The sequence below is a fragment of the Macaca mulatta genome, chromosome 14, assembly GCF_049350105.2.
Source record: "Macaca mulatta isolate MMU2019108-1 chromosome 14, T2T-MMU8v2.0, whole genome shotgun sequence".
Lineage (NCBI taxonomy): Eukaryota > Metazoa > Chordata > Mammalia > Primates > Cercopithecidae > Macaca > Macaca mulatta.
This window is the reverse complement of record NC_133419.1, coordinates 55,734,864-55,754,467: the sequence shown is the minus strand read 5'-3', so window position 1 is coordinate 55,754,467 and position 19,604 is coordinate 55,734,864. Positions and strand designations below refer to the sequence as shown.

General features: G+C 43.1%; 1 protein-coding gene and 1 long non-coding RNA gene across 12 annotated transcripts in view; one reads left to right on the top strand and one right to left on the bottom strand.

Annotated features, from left to right (window-relative positions):
• Positions 1 to 19,604, top strand: part of LOC114672343 (uncharacterized) — a 50,554-nt gene that overhangs the window by 17,524 nt on the left and 13,426 nt on the right. The window contains exon 2 of the long non-coding RNA XR_013404020.1: positions 7,841 to 7,913. This is a non-coding gene — a long non-coding RNA (uncharacterized LOC114672343). The remainder of the gene's footprint in view (positions 1 to 7,840; positions 7,914 to 19,604) is intronic.
• SBF2 (SET binding factor 2) overlaps positions 2,877 to 19,604 on the bottom strand; it is a 528,961-nt gene continuing 512,233 nt past the window's right edge. For all 11 annotated transcript variants that reach the window (XM_077963424.1, XM_077963415.1, XM_077963418.1 and 8 more), the window contains 7 exons: positions 15,572 to 15,699; positions 14,127 to 14,360; positions 12,682 to 12,786; positions 9,909 to 10,102; positions 9,137 to 9,224; positions 5,612 to 5,743; positions 2,877 to 4,626 (listed from right to left, as the gene is read on the bottom strand). In XM_077963424.1, the coding sequence (XP_077819550.1) occupies positions 4,528 to 4,626; positions 5,612 to 5,743; positions 9,137 to 9,224; positions 9,909 to 10,102; positions 12,682 to 12,786; positions 14,127 to 14,360; positions 15,572 to 15,699 (980 nt within the window). In that variant the 3' untranslated portion in view covers positions 2,877 to 4,527. The remainder of the gene's footprint in view (positions 4,627 to 5,611; positions 5,744 to 9,136; positions 9,225 to 9,908; positions 10,103 to 12,681; positions 12,787 to 14,126; positions 14,361 to 15,571; positions 15,700 to 19,604) is intronic.

Genomic DNA, 19,604 nt, shown 5'->3' with positions numbered 1-19,604 from the left:
TTGGAACTTGCAACTAGTGTTTGAAGTGGGGGCAGTCTTAAAGACAGACCTGAACTTGTGGAGTCTGTGCTAAATCTGGAGAGTTAGTGTCAGACTTGAACTGGATTGTTGGATGTCCAGTTGATGTTGGAGAACTGGTATAGAAACATGATATGCATTTGTTTTATCAGAAGTGGCCTCTGAAAAAAACATATTAGTCCAAACTCAGATGTGCTGTAAGTATAAAATACACACTAGATTTTGAGGATTTAGTATGAACAAGGAATATATTTCATTAATTTTTTTGTATTGTTTACACATTAAAATATTTTTGATATATTGGAGTAAATATATGGTAAAAACAAATATATTAAAATTAATGTCATCTTTTTTTTAAACTTAAAGATACCTATGTGGCTTGCATTATATATGCTTGATGGTGCTGCTGTAAACCCTATCTCTTCATCAACACTGTTTTATTCACTGCTTAATTAATAGCTTTGGCTGGGATTGCTGAGGGCACTTCCCTGTTATCAACTTGGGATCTTTCAGAAATTCTTTATGGGATGATAGGGCTACTTAACAACTCTTATAAGAACCCCTGATTAAATACCTAAAAATGTCAGTTTCCCTTGAGAAGCAAATCTGCCATGTTATTAGCAGTTTAAGCTCTAGCTCCGGGGTGGAGACTAGTAGAGTGAAGGGGTTTGGGAGGTGGGAATAAAGGATTTGGGTCAAAGGGGTTGGGAAGTGACTTTATGCTATGTGCTCCTTTGAGTTTGCATCTTTCAAGAGCCCACATTAGAAGGGTTTTGTCACTGGGACCACAGAAGGAAGGGCCCTGTTAAGGCTCTTGCAGGCAGCCAAGCTCTGGTCTTTCTCCCTTGGAACTGTAAAGCAAAAAAGTATATGAGACAGGTCTCAATCAATTTAGAGATTTATTTTTCCAAGGTTAAGGATTGTGACCCAGGACACAGCCTCAGGAGGTCCTGAGAATACAAGCCCAAGGTGGTTGGGGTAAAGGCTCTTGTTTTTGTATGTTTTAGGGAGACATAAGACATCAACCAATGCATGTGAAGTACAAATTGGTCTGGCCTGGAAAGGCGGAAGCTTATAGGTCACAGGTGGATTCAAAGATTTCTGATAGGCAATTGGTTGAAGGAGTTATTATCTAAAAGGCTGAAATTGAGAGTCTAGGTTAAGATAAGGGGTTGTAGAGACCTAGTTTCTTATGTAGACGAAGTCTCATAGGTGGCTGCCCTTAGAGGCAACAGATAGCAAATATTTCCTATTCAGACATTTAATAAAAGGCACTAGACTCTTAGCTAATCTCTTCAGGATCAGAAAAAGACCTGGGAAGGGAAAGGGATCCTCTATAGAATGTAAATCCCCCCAAGATACAGCTTTGCAGGGCCATTTCAAAATATGTAAAAGGAATGTATTTTGGGATTAAAAAAGCTTTGATTTCCTTTAGGGCTTACTATCTGTTATGTGATGCTATACTAGAGTCAGGTTGGAATTTGGTATTTTATTGTGACAGTCTATTTTGTCAGTCTTAAGATCTGTTTTAATGTTAATGCTAGTCTGTTGTGTCTAAACTCCAAAAGGGAGAGGCTATAATGAGGCCTGTCCACCTCCTTGCCCCAGCATCATGACTGGAACTCATTTTTCAGGTTTCTTTGGAACTCCCTTGGCTGAGAAGGATCCATTCAGTTATCTGGGGGTCTTAGAATTTTATTTTTGGTTTACAGAACCCAGTATTCTCCCCTTTTACAGTTAAGACCTGAGGAATGAAGGGCATCCAGATACTGACACTGTGAACACAGCTTCTACTCAACCCCTAATCCCAGTTGTTTCCTGCCTGACTGAATCTCAGGGACACAGCAATGCGTAATGGTAGCTGTTGAGAGGCCCAGGACCAAGGAAAGGCTTGAGGGCCCTTGGCTTAGATCAGCATGCTCTTGAGACTGAGGAGAACCGAAAGCTCAGGGAATATGTCACTGTCCCACCTTGAGCCTCAGTGGCTCTTTGGGGTCCTCTTGCTTGGCTCAGAGGACTCTGGATGTCAAAGGACTTAAAGGCTCAGCCCTGAGATGAAAACTTGCATTCTCTGTTGGCTACATGAGGTAAACTCATGGGCTTAACCAGAGAAGTACTGTCTAGAACGGAAATCACTGATCATTTGTGCTGTTTAACAATTCCCTGTTTGGGAGGCCGAGGAGGGCAGATCACGAGGTCAGGAGATTGAGACTATCCTGGCGAACACGGAGAAACCCCGTCTCTACTAAAAATACAAAAAATTAGCCGGGCATGGTGGCAAGTGCCTATAGTACCAGTTATTTGGGAGGCTGAGGCAGGAGAATGGTGTGAACCCGGGAGGCAGAGCTTGCAGTGAGCTGAGATCGCGCCACTGCACTCCAGATCCTGGGTAACAAAGCGAGACTCCGTCTCAAAAAAAAAAAAAAAAAAAAATTCCCTGAAGCAGAAAAATCTGCTGCTCAGACTTCAATGTCTCATGCCTAAAATTTTCACAAATTACTATATACTCTAGGTGGTGGAATGGACCCAGAATAGGTAAGGGACTTAAGCAATTTCAGACAAACAGCTTATTAGACAGTGGTAGGAGTGGCAGCACACGTGAGAATCTTGGCCTCAAGTCTCTTACCTAAACTCTGCAGAAGTGTGTCTGGAACCCAGAAGCTCATGCTAACATGTTCAGTATCCCTGGTTACTTCTTGAGCAAAGGGCAGTGATGACATTAGGAGAATGAAGGCACAAAGTGGGCCATGCTTTGTTTTATTCTTGAACCTTTAGTCCCATGTATGAATCCTGAGTGTTACCCTCCTGCGTGCTGTGCACTACAGAACGAACTTCGGTTCACAGTAAATGAGGGATGCTTTTTCTTAAGAAATAAATTTAATTCAAGGTGGTTAGTGAATGTGAGGCAATGTAATGCCTTCACGAAAGTTAAAATAGTCCAGTTACAAAAGAAGCACTGTGTATAGTCTCAAATAGCTGAAGGTACAATGGGGTCCATATTTTACAAAGTACAAAAAATTATTTCATATACAAAGAAAAATACAAATAATGTGCAAAAACCATTTTCACAGGTGGCAATTTATAAAATGGAAATGATAGAAAAGTCCTTCATTCTTAATTATCCCCGAATTTCTTATATATTAACACAGTTCTATTTCCTAGTGTGTAGACAATTTTAAATTTGAAATTCCGACATTTTTAATCTACAAAGACAATGTATTTTTATTTTTAAAAAAGGGAACCATTTCATTATTGAAATCTTATGAATGCATCAGTTAATTTATATTAAATTATAAGCAGGCTATCTGAAAAGCAAGGATATAGAAATCATATATACACATTTTTGAAATATTAGTTTAGTATTTAACATATTAACATTTCAAAACAAATGCAATGATCTAGCTACCTATGACGCCAGCTGGTGTCAGTGGCTGTAGCAAAGATGCTGTTTCTGTTTACCATGAGCAAACAGCATTTCTTGGGTCTTAAGCTAAACAAACACAAGTTATCAAAGTAAAGAAAATCTAAAGACAGTTCTTACTTTTCATGTGTAGAAGTGTAGTTTGGGTATCCAGTCATGCCACAGTGTGACTGTGGTCAACACAGCCCTTGTCACAGGTGTGTGTGGTCCTAAATAGCTGGCCTCTGTCTTTCCAACATCTTCACTTCATTGGGAGTTCAGTGCAAGTGTTTGTGAGTTAGTGCATTCAGCTTTTTTTGCATGTTATTTTGAAAAAGAAACTGTCAGGAAGCAGAAGATACATAAGAACACAAGGCCCTGGATCCTCAGAGCACCTCTGGTCTAGAGAATTCAACGTTTTGGATAGAGAATTTAATGTTTTGGAAGTAGTGTTTTCCTGCATTGGGCTGGTCATTGTACCATTCCCTGGATAATCTTTTTCCATCAGAATAATGCTGTGTGCTTCCTCTTTGCCTGCTACTGAACAATGACATCTCTTGTTGTGAACCCCAGTGGCAGAGAAGGGACCATGGAAGCACCTTTTGGCAGCACCAGAGAACTGAGCATCTCAAAGGTCAGGCAGTACAAGTAGATGCCTCTCATAGGAAACCTAGTCTAGGTAGAATATGAGACAATCTTGGAGGGTTTTGATTTTTGCTTGTTAAACAGGTCTCCAAGCAAATTATGACCCTGGAGAACAAAAAAGGATCTATAGCTTTCATGAAGAAGGACCCAAGTAGGTGGTAGCCATTTTGCCTGGGTGAGGTTCACAGTTGGCTCAGGAGACATCTTCTGATCATTAACCACTAAGACCCTGTTAGAAAAATGTAGTGCAAGATATAGGGAGTGCATGGGGCTATTGACCAGACCTGTGTGAAACACCTATTCAGGTTAAGTAGATATAGCAACCCCTGCAAGAAGGGATTGGGCAGGAGAACCTCAGGCCCTGGGATAACGTGTTGTCAGCTCCTCAAGGATCCATGCTTTTTTTTTTTTCTATCTGGCAGCATGAGTTCCTCTATTTCTTCGGCATAGGTTGACCATGGGCATCAGGCATCAGAGATACAGCTCTGGATCCTGTCCATCCATTGCTGGGCACTCTGTCCATCCTGCGCGCAGAAGTTATACACACGTTTGCTGGTCTTGAGCTACAAAACCAAATGACAGAGAACCAGAGATGAAGGGCAGGGCTGTTTTATAGATTTGGGTAAATGGTAAATCAGTCCCTGTGACCTTTCTTTTCCATACTGCCCCAGAACCTCCGTATGAATTTTTCTCCTCAACTACCATACTGTTACTGCCTTTACTTTTCTGGTCTCTAGAGTCATAGGGGATGTTGGTAGAAGGGTACTGGCAGGAAAAGGAGACACACTGAGAGCGCCTTACTTTGCATTTTCTTAGTGTCTTCTTTGACTAAGGAGGAAGGGTCAGCAATGAATGGTGCCTTTAACCTCTCCCATGCACTGCACCAATGCACTAAAGGTGAGGGAGCTCCTTGTGCTCCAGGGGGATGCCTGAGATTCATCCATACCATAAAGTTGGCCTTTGTGTCCCCTTTCTTCAGTTGGAGCCATATTGGAAGCCCACTGTCAGGAAAACGATCTCATGGCCTGAGCAGGGCAATAAAGGATGACCTATCTTCTTTATGAAGCCCTGCTTGACTCCAGGGACTACATAAGTCCCCTTCTATTATGTGGCCTATAAAGTGCCCCATAGCCCACGTGAGGGCTGCTGAAGATGTTAGGGTAGATACTTCTCATGTGTGCCTAAGGACAGTCTTTTGTGGGTGGTCAAGCATGAAGACCGCTGAATACTAGGGAAATAGCATCTGTTCTTGAAAGTAGGTAGTAACTGAACTAACAGCATTTAACAAGGAGTTCATCTGTTTCCATGTGTGGCTGGACTCCTTTTGCATAAAGCAGTATACAGCTTTTCTGAGACATACAGACAGGAAGAGAGGATAGCCTTGGGGTCAATAATGCTGAGTTCAAGCTCTGGAACAATTCCCATAGCCAAGGGGGTCTGTCATCCATCTGTAGTCACCACCAATTGCTCTGAGGGCTCCATCATTCTTGGAGACAGATAGAATGATGTGCAGGCAGAGCCAGTAAAAGAGAAGTAAGATCAACTTACATCAAAGAAAGCCTTGTCACTTGTGTGCTTTGGGGCTCCCATGCTGGGGCCAGCAGGGATGACCATTTCTACTTCAGCCAGATCAATGTGGCCTTTACAGCTCGTGTCCTCACCTGAGTCATAGTATCGCAGCTGCAACCAAAAGGATACAAGTGAGATATCAGAGACGCAGAAAGAGAAAATGGCATGGCTTTTCAAACTGTATTTGAATACCTTCCTCTGTACCTTGGTTATATATGCTAAACTATGCCTGGAAGAATACACAAAAAATTAATGTTACTTGTTGCTTCTAGGAAGAACTAGGAAGAACTTGGAGAAAGCACTGAGGGAAAGACTTATGTACTGTTTAGAAATTGAACAAATAAATGTATTACATCTTAAAAAATAGAATTAAGGCTGGGCATGGTGGTTTATGCCTGTAATCTCAGTACATTGGGATGGATCACTTAAGCCTAGGAGTTCGACAGCAGGCTGGGCAATGTGGTGAAACCCTGTCTCTACAAAAACATACAAAAATTAGCCAGTCGTGGTGGTGCATGCCCGTAGTTCCAGCTACTCAGGAGGCTGAGGTGGGAGGATTGCTCGAGCCTGTGAGGTCAAGTTGCAGTAAGCTGAGATCCTGCCACTGTACTCCAGCCTGAGTAAGACCCTGTCTCAAAAAACAAAATAATAAAAAAAAAGAAGTGAAGTAACAACTGTAAAAAGTATATGTAACATATAAAAAGGGGGCTAATGTTTAGTAATATACAGAATTCCCAGAAATTGATAAGAAAAAGATAAACAATCTAGTAGAAAAATGCTCAAAATATCTCAACAGGCGAGTCACAGAGAAATACAAATGACTTACAAATATTTGAAAAGATGATCAACTTCATTAATCAAAGAAAAGTAAATGATAATAAATGAGATTCCACTTTTGGATTGAGAAATATTAAAAATGGCTGATGATATCCAATAAGGTACTAGATCATCTCAAATACTGCCAGTGTGAATATAATTTGTTGGAAATTTTTTGGAGAACAAATTGGCAATATCAACTAAAATTTAGAATGCTTATGCCTATTGAAACATCTTTCCACGCTGGGTGCAGTGGCTCACGCCTGTAATCCCAACACTTTGGGAGGCTGAGGTGGGTAGATCACTTGAGGTCAGGAGTTTGAGACCAGCCTGACCAATATGGTGAAATCCCATCTCTACTAAAAATACAAAAATTAGCTGGGCATGGTGGGCACTAGTAATCCCAGCTACTGGGGAGGCTGAGGCAGGAGAATCGCTTGAACCCAGGAGGCAGAGGTTGCAGTGAGCCGAGAATGCACCACTGCACTCCAGCCTGGGTGACAAGAGTGAAACTCCATCTCAAAAAAAAAAAAAAAAAAAAAAAAAGAAACACCTTTCCCACCTTTATAAAGTAGTCCTACAGAAATACTCCTATAAGCATGCAAAGAAAGATGTATGAAGAAGTTTCCTTCAGCTTTATCAGCTAAACATTGGAAAAGACATATTTGTCTTTCAGTGCAGCAGTGAATACATTAAATGACAATTCATCAATAAAATGGAATACTATAGAGCTTTTCAAAAACAATATGGAAGATCTATATGAGTTCATACAGAACTCATATAGGAAAACTGTTCAAGACATTTTAAAGATCAAGTTGCCAACAGCATGTAGATAAAAAATGATTTTTGAAGAACACAATAAATAGCTTAGCGTTTGACTACACAGGGGATTTTGAGATCTGTATGAAATGTTTGAATGTGGTATAATAAGCATATATTGCCTTTTGGAATAATAAAAAAAGGAAAAAAAAATCATCCCAGCACTTTGGGAGGCCAAGGCGGGCAGATCACAAGGTCAGGAGATCGAGACCATCCTGGCTAACACAGTGAAACCCCGTACCCAGTCTCTACTAAAAATACAAAAAATTAGCCGGGTGTGGTGGCGGGCGCCTGTAGTCCCAGCTACTTGGGAGGCTGAGCCAGGAGAATGGCGAGAACCCAGGAGGCGGAGCTTGCAGTGAGCCGAGACTGCACCACTGCACTCCAGCCTGGGCAACAGAGCAAGACTCTGCCTCAAAAAAAAAAAAAAGGAAAAATGTCAAAGAGACTGCTAGGGAATAAGCCTTATTGGGCCATAATCTGTGGATTTTACTCTCTAGTGTACATGGCAGGAAAGTAGTGCTTCTGACAATGTGGCTCTGGCCTGAGACTTTTCTCTCTCTCTCCTCTCAGGCATGGTATAAGCAGGGCTAAGTGGAAAAACTGTATCTTTCATGTTAAAGAAGTCCAGAAGACTGGTAAGAATGTAAGTATAATTTGATGTAATTGTAAATTATAGAAAAATTATGACGTTCTCCTACGTTATATTTAGAAGTTTAATGGAACTTTTTTACACAGTGTAGGCTCTATGATTTCAGAGTATAGCTCCCTAACAGGGCTTCCATTTGTATATTTGAACATAAATTATCTATATTGTCCCACAAAGACTCTGTAATCATTATGAAATTCCTTAAGTAGAGGAAAAGCTGGACCCCAAATATAGTCTTCATTTGGAAGGAGTCTTCTAGATGCAGGTCCAACCAAAGCACTGTATTATAGGAGTAACAGTTCAGGTTTTTCCTAACAGATTCCATTTTATAGTAAATGCATTGACAATCAAAATGTGTAACCCTCAGCCTCAAGGCTGAGTGGTCAATTCCAAGGTAGAGTAAGGCCTGCAGTCAGAACACAGGAGACCATGCAGCTCTCAGTAATGCAGGGTGCAGAGCTGCTGGAGGTTTGGGTAGGAATTGCTCTCCCTTGAAATCACTGGAGTAAAGACTATGATGCTAAGGATTGCAGAGGCTGCTACAGGAATAGCTAAGAACCTAACAGTAGTCAAAAGATTTCTTGACATAGTCAGCAAGGTCCAGTCTAGTACTTGCCCACGGTGAATTCCAAGTTTGGGTGGGCACATCCCCTTCTGCCTCTTTTGGGGCCCCTTTGCTCCCCTGTTGCTGCCATCTTTGAAGGGTAACAGTGCCTTCTTTACTAACCAGTACAGCAATGGGCACAGAGGTGGTGTTCAATAAATGTTTGTAGAATAAATTAATGCCCTCCGTTTTGAATGGATGCTTTCTGCTGCAAGGACAAAGGTAACCTGTATTCTGAGGAGGGTTCACAGGCACAGGCTTATATGTGCATGTATGCAACAGGCTGAAAACCTCAGGAATCCCCTCACCTGGGTTTTAAGATCAGGCAGCAAGAGATATCTGAGCATTAAAAAAGAGTTCTATTGCTGTATGCTCTGGGCTCAACTGTTGCTGCCTCAGCCGCAAGTACCAGGCCGAGCTACTTGGGAAACTTCCTCGGAAGGCTATTGCCCTTACTCAGGGACATCTGGGGCCCTTGAGGAGCCTCCAGATTGCATATGAGAGGCACTAAAAAAGCAGTCTGTACATGAGGAATCTGTCTGCTAGAGCCACATAATAGCCGGGGACTGGGACTAGCCTAGACAGAAATAATTTCTTTTGGCTTTAAGAGTATTACCTGATGTTTTGTTACATCCAAAACAAACCAACGGGGCTTCCAACCTTTCAGCAAAGCCCCTCTTTTATAAAGTGTTCCCTCAAAGGACCTAGAAGAAATGATGACAGGAGAGTTAATTTTGATTTACACTTACGAAATGCTGTAAAGGGGAGGGGATGTCTGTTGTTTTTGTTAAGTCTCTATTTCCCCTAGATGATCCAAAAATGGCCAATAAGAGTTCTCCCTGGAATTTTGCTACTAGACCCCTGGGGAAAGACTGCTGCTTTCTGCTGGGATTACCACATCTGTGAGGCTTGGAATGATCAGTAGCCATCTTTTGTGCCATGTTGGGACTGACATAACACAGAGAGAGGGCAAAGCAGAGCCGGGAAACGGATAGAAGATACTGTGTGAGAAGCTAGCATACCCTTGACTGTCCTAGTTTATGTGAGTAAATTCCTTTTTGCTTCAGCTAGCATAAGCTGGATTTCTGATGTTTGCCACTGACAAAGTGCTGGCTAACACATATTCCCTCAAACGTTCTGGCAGACAGGAGATAAGAGCCATCAGGACTCAACTACAAATAACTACAACCTCTTGGCATTATTTTTAGTTGTAATTTTTTTTTTTTCTTTTCAAAGAGACATCTAAAACATTACAAAAGTTAAAGCAAATCCATTTCAAGTTTATAAAAGACTGTACTGCACAGGCCTAGCTTATTGAGGGGCCTGTGGTTTAGCCTCAGGTGGTGTGGGGAAGTCTTCAGCACACCGAGCAGGATTCAGCATGTCACCTGTTTTCCTCATTCTTGGACGTATACTGGCTATAGAGCGTGGCTGCTCTTCGCTCCACTCCATTGGATGGGGAGATGCTGGAATTCTGTTCCTCCCCCATGCTGCTGTCTGGGAGATGTAGCAGAGATCTCTTCTGATAGGAAGGGAGGTTGGCAGACACAATTCCTGGGGACCTCGACAGGTGTCTTTGGGACTGAAAAAGACAGGACAGGAGCTAGGAAACCTTTACAGACACTTACGCCACTGATTGGAACATTTCATTTACAAATATTTATCTCAGGGAAAAAACTGGACGAATAAGCAATGATAATGTACAACACTATCAGTCCCAGAGTTAGTTATCATGGTAAAAAACTGGAAACAACCTACCCGTCCATTATTAGGGACATTAAACAAATTATGGCATTTCCATACAGTGGAATTCTAGACAGCCATTAAAAAATGATGTTGCTATGGCCAGGCGTGGTGGCTCACACATGTAATCCCAGCACTTTGGGAGGCCGAGGTGAGTGGATCACTTGAGTCCAGGAGTTCGAGACCAGCCCGGGGAACATGAAGCCCCATTTCTACAAACAACATTTTAAAAATGAGCCGAGTATGGTGATGTGTGCCTGTAGTCCCAGCTACTTGGGATGATCACCAGAACCCGGGAGGTTGAGGCTATAGTGAGCCATGATCACACCACTGCACTCCAGCCTGGGTGACAGAGTGAGACCTTATCTCAAAAAAAAAAAAGATGATTTTTTTTTTGAGACAGGGTCTCACTCTGTCGCCCAGGCTGGAGTGCAGTGGTGTGATCTTGGTTTACTACAACCTCTGCCTCCTGGGTTCAGCCTCCCGAGTAGCTGGGATTACAGGTGCACACCACCATGCCCAGCTAACTTTTTATATTTTTAGTAGAGACGGGGTTTCACTATGCTGGCCAGGCTGGTCTCAAACTCCTGCCCTCGTGGTTTGCCTGCCTCAGCCTCCCAAAGTGCTGGGATTACAGTGCGCCTGGCAGACATTGGTTTACACACAGTGACAGATGGAAGGACATGTATGCCAATGTGGAGTGAAAAAGCAGGTTTATTTTATTTATTTTATTTTTATTTTTTTTTTTGAGATGGAGTCTCGCTCTGTCGCCCCCAGTGGTGCGATCTTGGCTCACTGCAAGCTCCACTTCCCAGGTTCACGCCATTCTCCCGCCTCAGCCTCCGGAGTAGCTGGGACTACAGGCGCCTGCCACCTCACCCGGCTAATTTCTTTTTTTTTGTATTTTTAGTAGAGACAGGGTTTCACCATGTTAGCCAGGATGGTCTCGATCTCCTGACTTCGTGATCTGCCCGCCTCGGCCTCCCAGAGTGCTGGGATTACAGGCTTGAGCCACCGCTGCCGGCCGAAAAAGCAGGTTTAAAATAGTATGTCTAGTAAATCTCTTTTATATGTGAATTTGTATGGTAAAACAAGTTTGATAGCACAGTGGTTTACTTCTAGGCTATAAATTGTGGGTGATTCTCATCTTCTATTTTATAACTTTGTGTGTTCTTTCAAAAAAATGAACATTATTACTTTCATTATCAGAAAAAATCAATAAACTATTATTTTTCTAACAAAAAAGCATTAAGGCATCACCCACCTGTTGTCTGTCTGATAACAGCTCCTGAATTGCTATTTGAGGTTAAGAGATAGAGCCCCAGATGGTCTCTTTTTACCACAAAGGTTTTCTTCTACCTTCCATTCTTCTTGACCTTTCTGCAACATCTGACCTGCTGGCCTCTTCTTCCTGAACTGTTCTTCAGAACACTCATCTATCCTAATTTCCCTTCTGTTGCATTTGGAGCCAGTCTGATGTGGGTTCGATTGGTGGCTCTACCAGTTGCCACTGGATGATCTCTGTGCCTGTTCCTCACGTAGGAGAGGGAATACTATTCCCTCACAGTGGATTAAATAGGATGCGAAGGTGTGTACCATATTAGATCAGAAATAGGAAATGGGGTATGAGAAGCAGAAAACAGAGTATTTCGTTCATATATATATATATATATATATATATATATATATAAAATTTTTTTTTTTTTTGAGATGGACTCTTGTTCTGTCACCAAGCTGGAGTGTGGTGGTGCAATCTTGGCTCACTCACTGCAACCTCTGCCTCCCAAGTTCAAGCGATTCTCCTGCCTCAGCCTCCTGAGTAGCCAGGATTACAGACGCCCAGCTACTTTTTGTATTTTTAGTAGAGATGGGGTTTCACCATGTTGGCCAGGATAGTCTCGATCTCTTGACCTCATGATCTGCCTGCCTCGGCCTCCCAAAGTGCTGGGATTATAGGCGTGAGCCACCTTGCCCAATCGTTAAAATATTTTTATGATAAATGTTTCTTAAGTCAGAAACAGAAAAGGGATTGTGAACAACACAAAGTGGCATGTTTTGTTGTTTTAAAATACTTTCTGTGGAGCAAACATGGTCTTGGCATTCCCCTCCTCCCTCATGTGGTAGAAGATCCGCTGAAACCACACAGGCAGTGAGACAGGAAAGAACCCAATAATTTCCCTTGGATTTGGGGTGCTGAGACATAAGTAGTATGTCACTGTGGTGAAGTGAGACACTCAGGAAGTATTCAGTCATTTGGAACTTTCTGCCCTGGACCCCCAGGACATGACCCCTCCCCTTTCCACCCTTCCTTCTGGCCATAAACCCAGCTGGGTCTTGTCACCTGTGGCAGTGGGCTCCACCTGACTTAGCACCCTCAGAAAACTCAGAAGTAGCTCTTAAGGGGCATTGCCAACTCACACGATCTGTTCTTGGTTCTTCTTTAAGGTCCACAGTTACTCTTTCCCACAGCTGCTGCCACTTCTCAGGGGCTTGGTTCAATTTGTGCTCCAATTTTTCAATTTCCTGCAAAGAAATGAAAAGTTTTCTGATCAGTATTTCATAGAAATCAGGATGTGCCCCAAAGCCATACTGCTTCTGTACTAGGCCCAGATGAGCAGCATGGCCAGAGGGCAGTTAAGTGGTGGACATGGGTCTGAGAGGTCTCCCAGCCAGAAATAGTGGTGAGAGCTCTAGCTGGTGTGCCGCACTGTGGCGAAGATGGTTTATTAGGACCTATAACTAGGCCTTTTTGTACAGGATAGCTTACATACTAGAATGTGAAATATGTATCTCAGACATCTGCACCCTTGGGCAGCCCATGGGAAATCTGATAGCCAAAGCAAGAGGTCAAGCACTGGCCCATGGCCCAGCCCTAATAGCTGAGGTAGATGAGAAGCCAGTCCTTGACAGGAGGAACCCCTCAACTCTGATGATTCAAACCAGATGTGGAAAGAATAAGCCAAGAAATACCTAAGGAAACAGATATACGTTCTGACAGAGAAGCTGGAGATCAGGGCAGCTGCCTCTGTGACAGTATGACTACTGAAGCATACTCTTCCTGGTCAGGAAACCAGAGGGGGAAGACTCTTTAGGAAGTGTCTGGCCTATATCAGGGCTCAAAGCTATTCCTCAGGCTGGCTACTGCCAGGAGGGGTTGGTTCTGGAACATTCCTTGCAGAAGATGGTTGGCAGCACTCCCATCAGGCCACTGACCACCCACACTTCTGACCAGAGGAAGTAAAGCACCCACAAAAGCCACAGCCAAGGCCTGACTAAGGCTGTTCAGGCAACTGAAACAGCTGGGAAGCTGCCGGAAGGAGTAAATTGCTCCATTTGCTTGATTGCTTCCTTGTAATGCTGGAAAATCATTTTTTTTTTTTTCCTGAGAGTCTTGCTCTGTCACCCAGGCTGGAGTGCAGTGGCGTGATCTCCACTCACTGCAAGCTCCGCCTCCCAGGTTCACGCCATTCTCCTGCCTCAGCCTCCCGAGTAGCTGGGACTACAGGCGCCCGCCACCTCGCCCGGCTAGTTTTTTGTATTTTTAAGTAGAGACGAGGTTTCACCGTGTTAGCCAGGATGGTCTCGATCTCCTGACCTCGTGATCTGCCCGTCTCGGCCTCCCAAAGTGCTGGGGAAAATCACTTTTATTGAGACTCTTTTCCAGTAGTGAAGCCTGGTTCCCCACTGATGATAGGAAGCAAATCTGGTTTCTTCATACACGGAGGGTGCTACCATAACCCTAGCCCAGAGTAAGCAGAGCCATGTTCAGAAGTTTGTAAACCATTCTTAACTTAGCCTGGTTCCTCTGGCCTCGTGCCTCCAGGGCCCCTGGTGCCCCAGGTGTGTGTCTACAGTTGACTTACACTGAAAAGGCTGGTGAGAGCATCGGGCTGAGTACAGCTGACATCATCATAGCATGGCCACACTGTTCTCCTCTGGCTCCGTGGCCCAGCTTCTCCAGCCAGGTCAGAGTCTTCGGAGGGGAAATGCTTGGGGGTTAGCATCATCCAGTCATAGGAAGGGCCTGTGGACAGGGTCTCTTCTATGTAGTAATCCCACTTCTTGAGGCTGGAGACATTTACATTGGGCTTTAGAGCCTGTTAAAACAGAAATATAGTTTCATCTTGACCCCAAAGTACCCCAAGCTCACTGTCAGGCAAACCCCTAACATTTGTAGAGTCCAGAGGAGGAAGAGTATGAATGGAGTTCAAATACCATATGTCTAAATCTTAATTTAAAAGTCATACATCAAGATAAATTATTAAATAAAACATCTTCCAATCCTCCCTCCTACACTGAGAAATGTAACTTCCTAATGACCTAGAAGGTCAAGTTCAATAGAGAATTCTTGGATTCCTCAGAATTTTATACTAACAAGTGGTGGCACTGGGAGAGCTGGCCCCAGCCCCCTGTCCTGGGCCTCTCTTCTTCTCCCACCCCTATCTTTATTCTAAGGGTCTTACATGAATGATTATGTATACCCCAGCCCAGAAAGTCAAACTCTGTCCACTCTGTCAAACCTGCTACTTTTTGCCATTCTTTGGGCCTTGGGGTCCATGTACTAACATAGGAGACTGACTTGGAGAAGTAGCCTGGTGAGCAGCCTGAATTTGGGCAAAGAATTCTGAAGTGCCCAGACAGAGCATGGTTTAGATGAAGGAGGGGCATCTAACCATGTACCTTTGGTTTCTTGTACTCCTCACCTCATGAGGAGGATGCAGCTGGAGGAAGGCCAGACTAGGGTTCTATGATTGGGGCCCAGGGGAGGGACCTCTCTTGGCCCTAAGTAATGGTGGAACTGCTTATCAGACCAATCTGTTCCATTCCAGGGCGTGTGTTATGTAGATGTGCATGGTGGGGCACAGTTGCCTTGAGATATGTTATCCTTCTTGGGCTCAGCTCCAAACATCTCTGCTTCCTATAGGGGTCCTTCCATGGCTTTGGTACAGATAGACTTAAAGAAACTTTTTCTAAAGTATTTTAAGGTTTTTCAGCTTAGACCACCTGTTGATATTTCAAATTCTGTTAGTTCTTTCTTTCTGGGGAAAGTTGTCTTGCTTTGATTCTCTAGAAGTTTTCCCTTCTAGGTTTTGGGAGCCAGCTCTTAATTTTTGTGGCAAGAATTTAGGGAACAGTCTCCATTTGTGTCACAACCCAAAACTATAATATCTAAACTTTGACATAGCTTTTTGGTATGAAACCTAGTCCAATGTTTATAAAAAGCTTAAACAGCTTATATATGTTAAAACTAAGGAAAACCTTAACACAAAATTTCAGAAAATGAAACATAAATGATTTCTTACTCTACCTCTATTTCCAATGGTGAATATAAATAATTAAAGAAAATGGGACTCCTCTTGTGCATTCTGTCAATACACTCCCAAATACAGATTCCCTTTTTGGCATGCTTTTCTCCTTTATCATCAAATAAAGTTCCTGTAAGTTAAAAAAAATCCAACAAAACAAAATTCAATAAATTTTAACACTTTGCAAAAAAAAAGTATGATGCATGTAGCAGATAAAAAAGTGGATTTTTTTTATGGCTTTAAAAATAGCAACATTTGTGCAAAAACGTTAGAAAATAACTGCAAAGCTAAAGACAGGAATGAATTTCATAGCTATAGGCAAACAAATCCAGATGGAGGAAACATCCGATGAAGTTTGCCTCAGCAACCAGCAGTCTATCAATCATGACTCTTCCAACCCTCCTCCTGCATCTATATCTAGATTCAAAGAAGTCCATGCAGGAGGCGGTCTATAGTTTTCAAGAGAAAATGGAAGGACTTCAGAGTTGATTCGATGAAGCTCAGTAAAAACCATAATTTTATGTTTCTCTTTTAAGTTGTTGGCTGTTTATTATGAAGCCGTTTAAAGTGTTTTCTTGTTTAGGAGTTTATATATACCACAGATCATGGTTACTGAGATTCTAGATGACAGAAGGGTGTAGTCTGTGTCCTTGGGTGATTTAAAAATAAAAACAGAACTTTTATACCTTTTTCAAATAGTCAATCTATTACTAACATGAGCCCACTTTGTTTTTAATAGGGAGGAAAATGTGTTGGGGTGAGGCAAAAAGTAGTTCTTTAAAAGGCCATGAAGGGTGTCTCAGCAGTGGTATCTTGCTTGGAATGAAGTGACTCAGTCAAAATCAACATGCATTTTACCAGTTTATATATATATATAAAAAAATGTCTCAAGCCCCAGATGGCATGAAATTCATAATATGTGGGGCCCCTAAGACTAATTAACAGTTTCTTCTCTACCTTTTAACTGCAGGGTCCAGTGCAGTAGTTCTCAACCTTGGATGTACATTTGAAAAACCAAGGGCTTTAAAAAAAATCCCAATGCCCAGGTCTCACCTCAGACCAATTAAATCGGAATCTCTGGGGATGGCCCAAGATATTAGTTATTTTAAAAGTTCAAGTGACTCCAATGTCCAAAGTTGCGACTGCTCTAGGGGTCGCAGTAAGATTTGGACAGCCACCTTGTATATTGCTCCATTTGGCGCCTTGAGGCATGGATTAGACTGAAAGGCTGTGTGGTAGTCAGCCCCAGTTGAAATAGGCTCTAGGCACCTTTGTAGACAGAAAGAGAATGAGCTGAAAGCAGAAGAGGAGATGCAATACCTGGCCCTCTGTTCCTCAGGGCTATTGTAACACCTTGTAATTGGAACCAAGTCCAGTGGACTTTTCTTACAATATCCATATGGCTGGCTTAGGGCAACATGTACACATATAAGGAACATCTTAAAAACAGTCCAAATCAGACAGCTAGTGCCAAATACTATCACAGTCCAAATCAGACAGCTAGTGCCAAATACTATCAAATTACAACCCCATAATCCAGTATGTAATAATCAACATATTAAACTTTTAGGACACAGGATAATTCATTGTGTTTAAGTTTTTCTGCTAAAGATCTTAAAAATTATGACTCAGCGTGGTACGGTGGCTCACGCCTATAATCTCAGCACTTTGGGAGGCTGAGGCGGGCAGATCACTTGAGGTCAGGAGTTTGAGACCAGCCTGCCAACATGGTGAAATCTCTCTCTACTAAAAATACAAAAATCAGCCGGGCATGGTGGCGGGCACCTGTAATCCCAGCTACTCGGGAGGCTGAGGCAGGAGAATCACTTGAACCCAGGAGGTGGAGGCTGCAGTGAGCTGAGATTGTACCACTGCACTCCAGCCTGGCAACAATGTGAGACTCCAGCTCAAGGAAAAAAAAAAAATTATGACTGATGAATTCTACCAGCAGTGGTTGAGATTACTTACTTTATCATCTTGGCATATAGAGGGTAGCTACCACAGCTGTTCCTAAACAAGGTTTCACTGTAGACTTGATAACGAGTGCATCTACCAGCACACAAGAAGGAACCGACCTCAAGTAGGCAACCTAGCCTGGACTAGGGACACAAAACCAGGCTTCTTTGATGCTGATTAGATAGGTGGCCTAACATCCAGAGAGGAGGCTGGGTAGATGATTTCTATTGAGCCTTCGGCAATGACATTCTAGGATTTGAAATGCATGTTTATTTGTTGTTGTTTTTGAAACAGGGTTTCAACCCTGTCACCCAGGCTGGAGTGCGGTGGTGTGATCTTGGCTCACTGCAGACTTGACCTCCTGGGCTCAAGTGATCCTCCCACCGCAGACTCCTGAACAGCTGAGACTACAGGAGTATGCCACCACACCCAGCTATTTTTTGTGCGTTTCTTTTTCTTTTTTTTTTTTTTTTGAAGAGATGGGGTTTTGCCATGTTGCCCAGGTTGGTCTTGAATTCCCCGGGGCTCAAACAATCTGCCCACCTCAGCCTCTCAAAGTGCTAGGATTATAGGTGTGAGCCATTGCACCCAGCCTGTGTTTTTGAGTTTTAAGAGGAAACGTGTTTCATAGGATGGAAATGCTTATATTTTCCAATAATCATGACAATCTTCCAATATATACCAAATGTATCCTTTTATCTGCATCATTTTATTTAATCTTTTCAACAGCCCTGTGTGATAGGCAGGGCTATTTAGTTTTTCAGATGCGGAAACAGATGAAGTAATTTACCCAAAGTTACTGACATTTTCTGACTCTTGATCTATGGCTCTACCTGTGGGACCAGTGGTGGGTCTCAGACTTGGCAGCATAATAGGCTCACCTGGGGAGTTTTTATTTTTTATTCTTTATTTTTGAGACAGGGTCTCACTCTGTCACCCAGGCTGGACACTGCAACCTCTGCCTCCTGGGGTCAAGAAATTCTTGTGCTTCAGCCTCCCAAATAGCTGGGATTATAGGCACATGCCACCACGCCTGGCTAATTTTTGTATTTTTAGTAGAGATGAGGTTTTGCCATGTTGGCCAGACTGGTCTGGAATTCCTGGCCTCAAGCAATTCACCCGCCTTGGCCTCCCAGAGTGCTGGGATTATAGGCGTGAGCCACCGTGCCTGGCCTTACCTGGGGAGTTTTAAAAGCTCTTGATGCCTGGGCCTTACCATCACAGATTCTGATTTCAGTGGTTGGGGATGTTGCCTGGACCTTAGAAGTTTTAAAAGCTCCGCAGGTGATTATAATGTTCAGTCAAGTCTGAGAACCACTGCACTAGACCTTGTTGCTTCTCTAATGAAGAGAACAGTCATCTGCTATAGGAGAAGCCTTGGTCTTTGGCCACATCTGCATGCTGCTAAGGTAATTTGCTGATCAGCTTAATTCAGCAAAACAAACTGCTTTGTTAAAAAACCAAAAACCTAGCCTGGGCAACATGACAGAACCCTATGTCTACAAAAAATAAAAAAATTATGTGGGCGTGGGGGCACGTGCCTGTGGTCCCAGCTACTCAGGAGGCTGAGGTGGGAGGATGGCTTGCGTTCCAGAGGCAGAGGCTGCAGTGAGCCGAGATCCTGCCACTACTGCACTCCAGCCTGGGAGACAGAGCGAGACCCTGCCTCAAAAACAAAACAAAACAAAATAACCCCCCCACCCCACAAAACAAAAAAACAAACCCCCAAAAAACACAACTACTCCAGGGAGGCAAATACCTGCGTTTTACTCCCACCAATATTTGTACATGTTGTTCCTTTCAGTGATAAAGCTGAGTGACATGGTGACCCCTGTAGGTATAGGTCAGTCCACTTAAGACCAGACCTGGCCAGGCGCGGTGGCTCATGCCTGTAATCCAGCACTTTGGGCGGCTAAGGCAGGCAGACTGCTTGAGGCCTGGAATTCAAGACCAGCCTGGCCAACATGGTGAAACCTTGTCTCTACTAAAAATACAAAAATTAGCTGCGCATGGTGGCACGGGCCTTAATCCCAGCTACTCGGGAGGCTGAGGCAGGAGAATTGCTTGAACCTGGGAGAC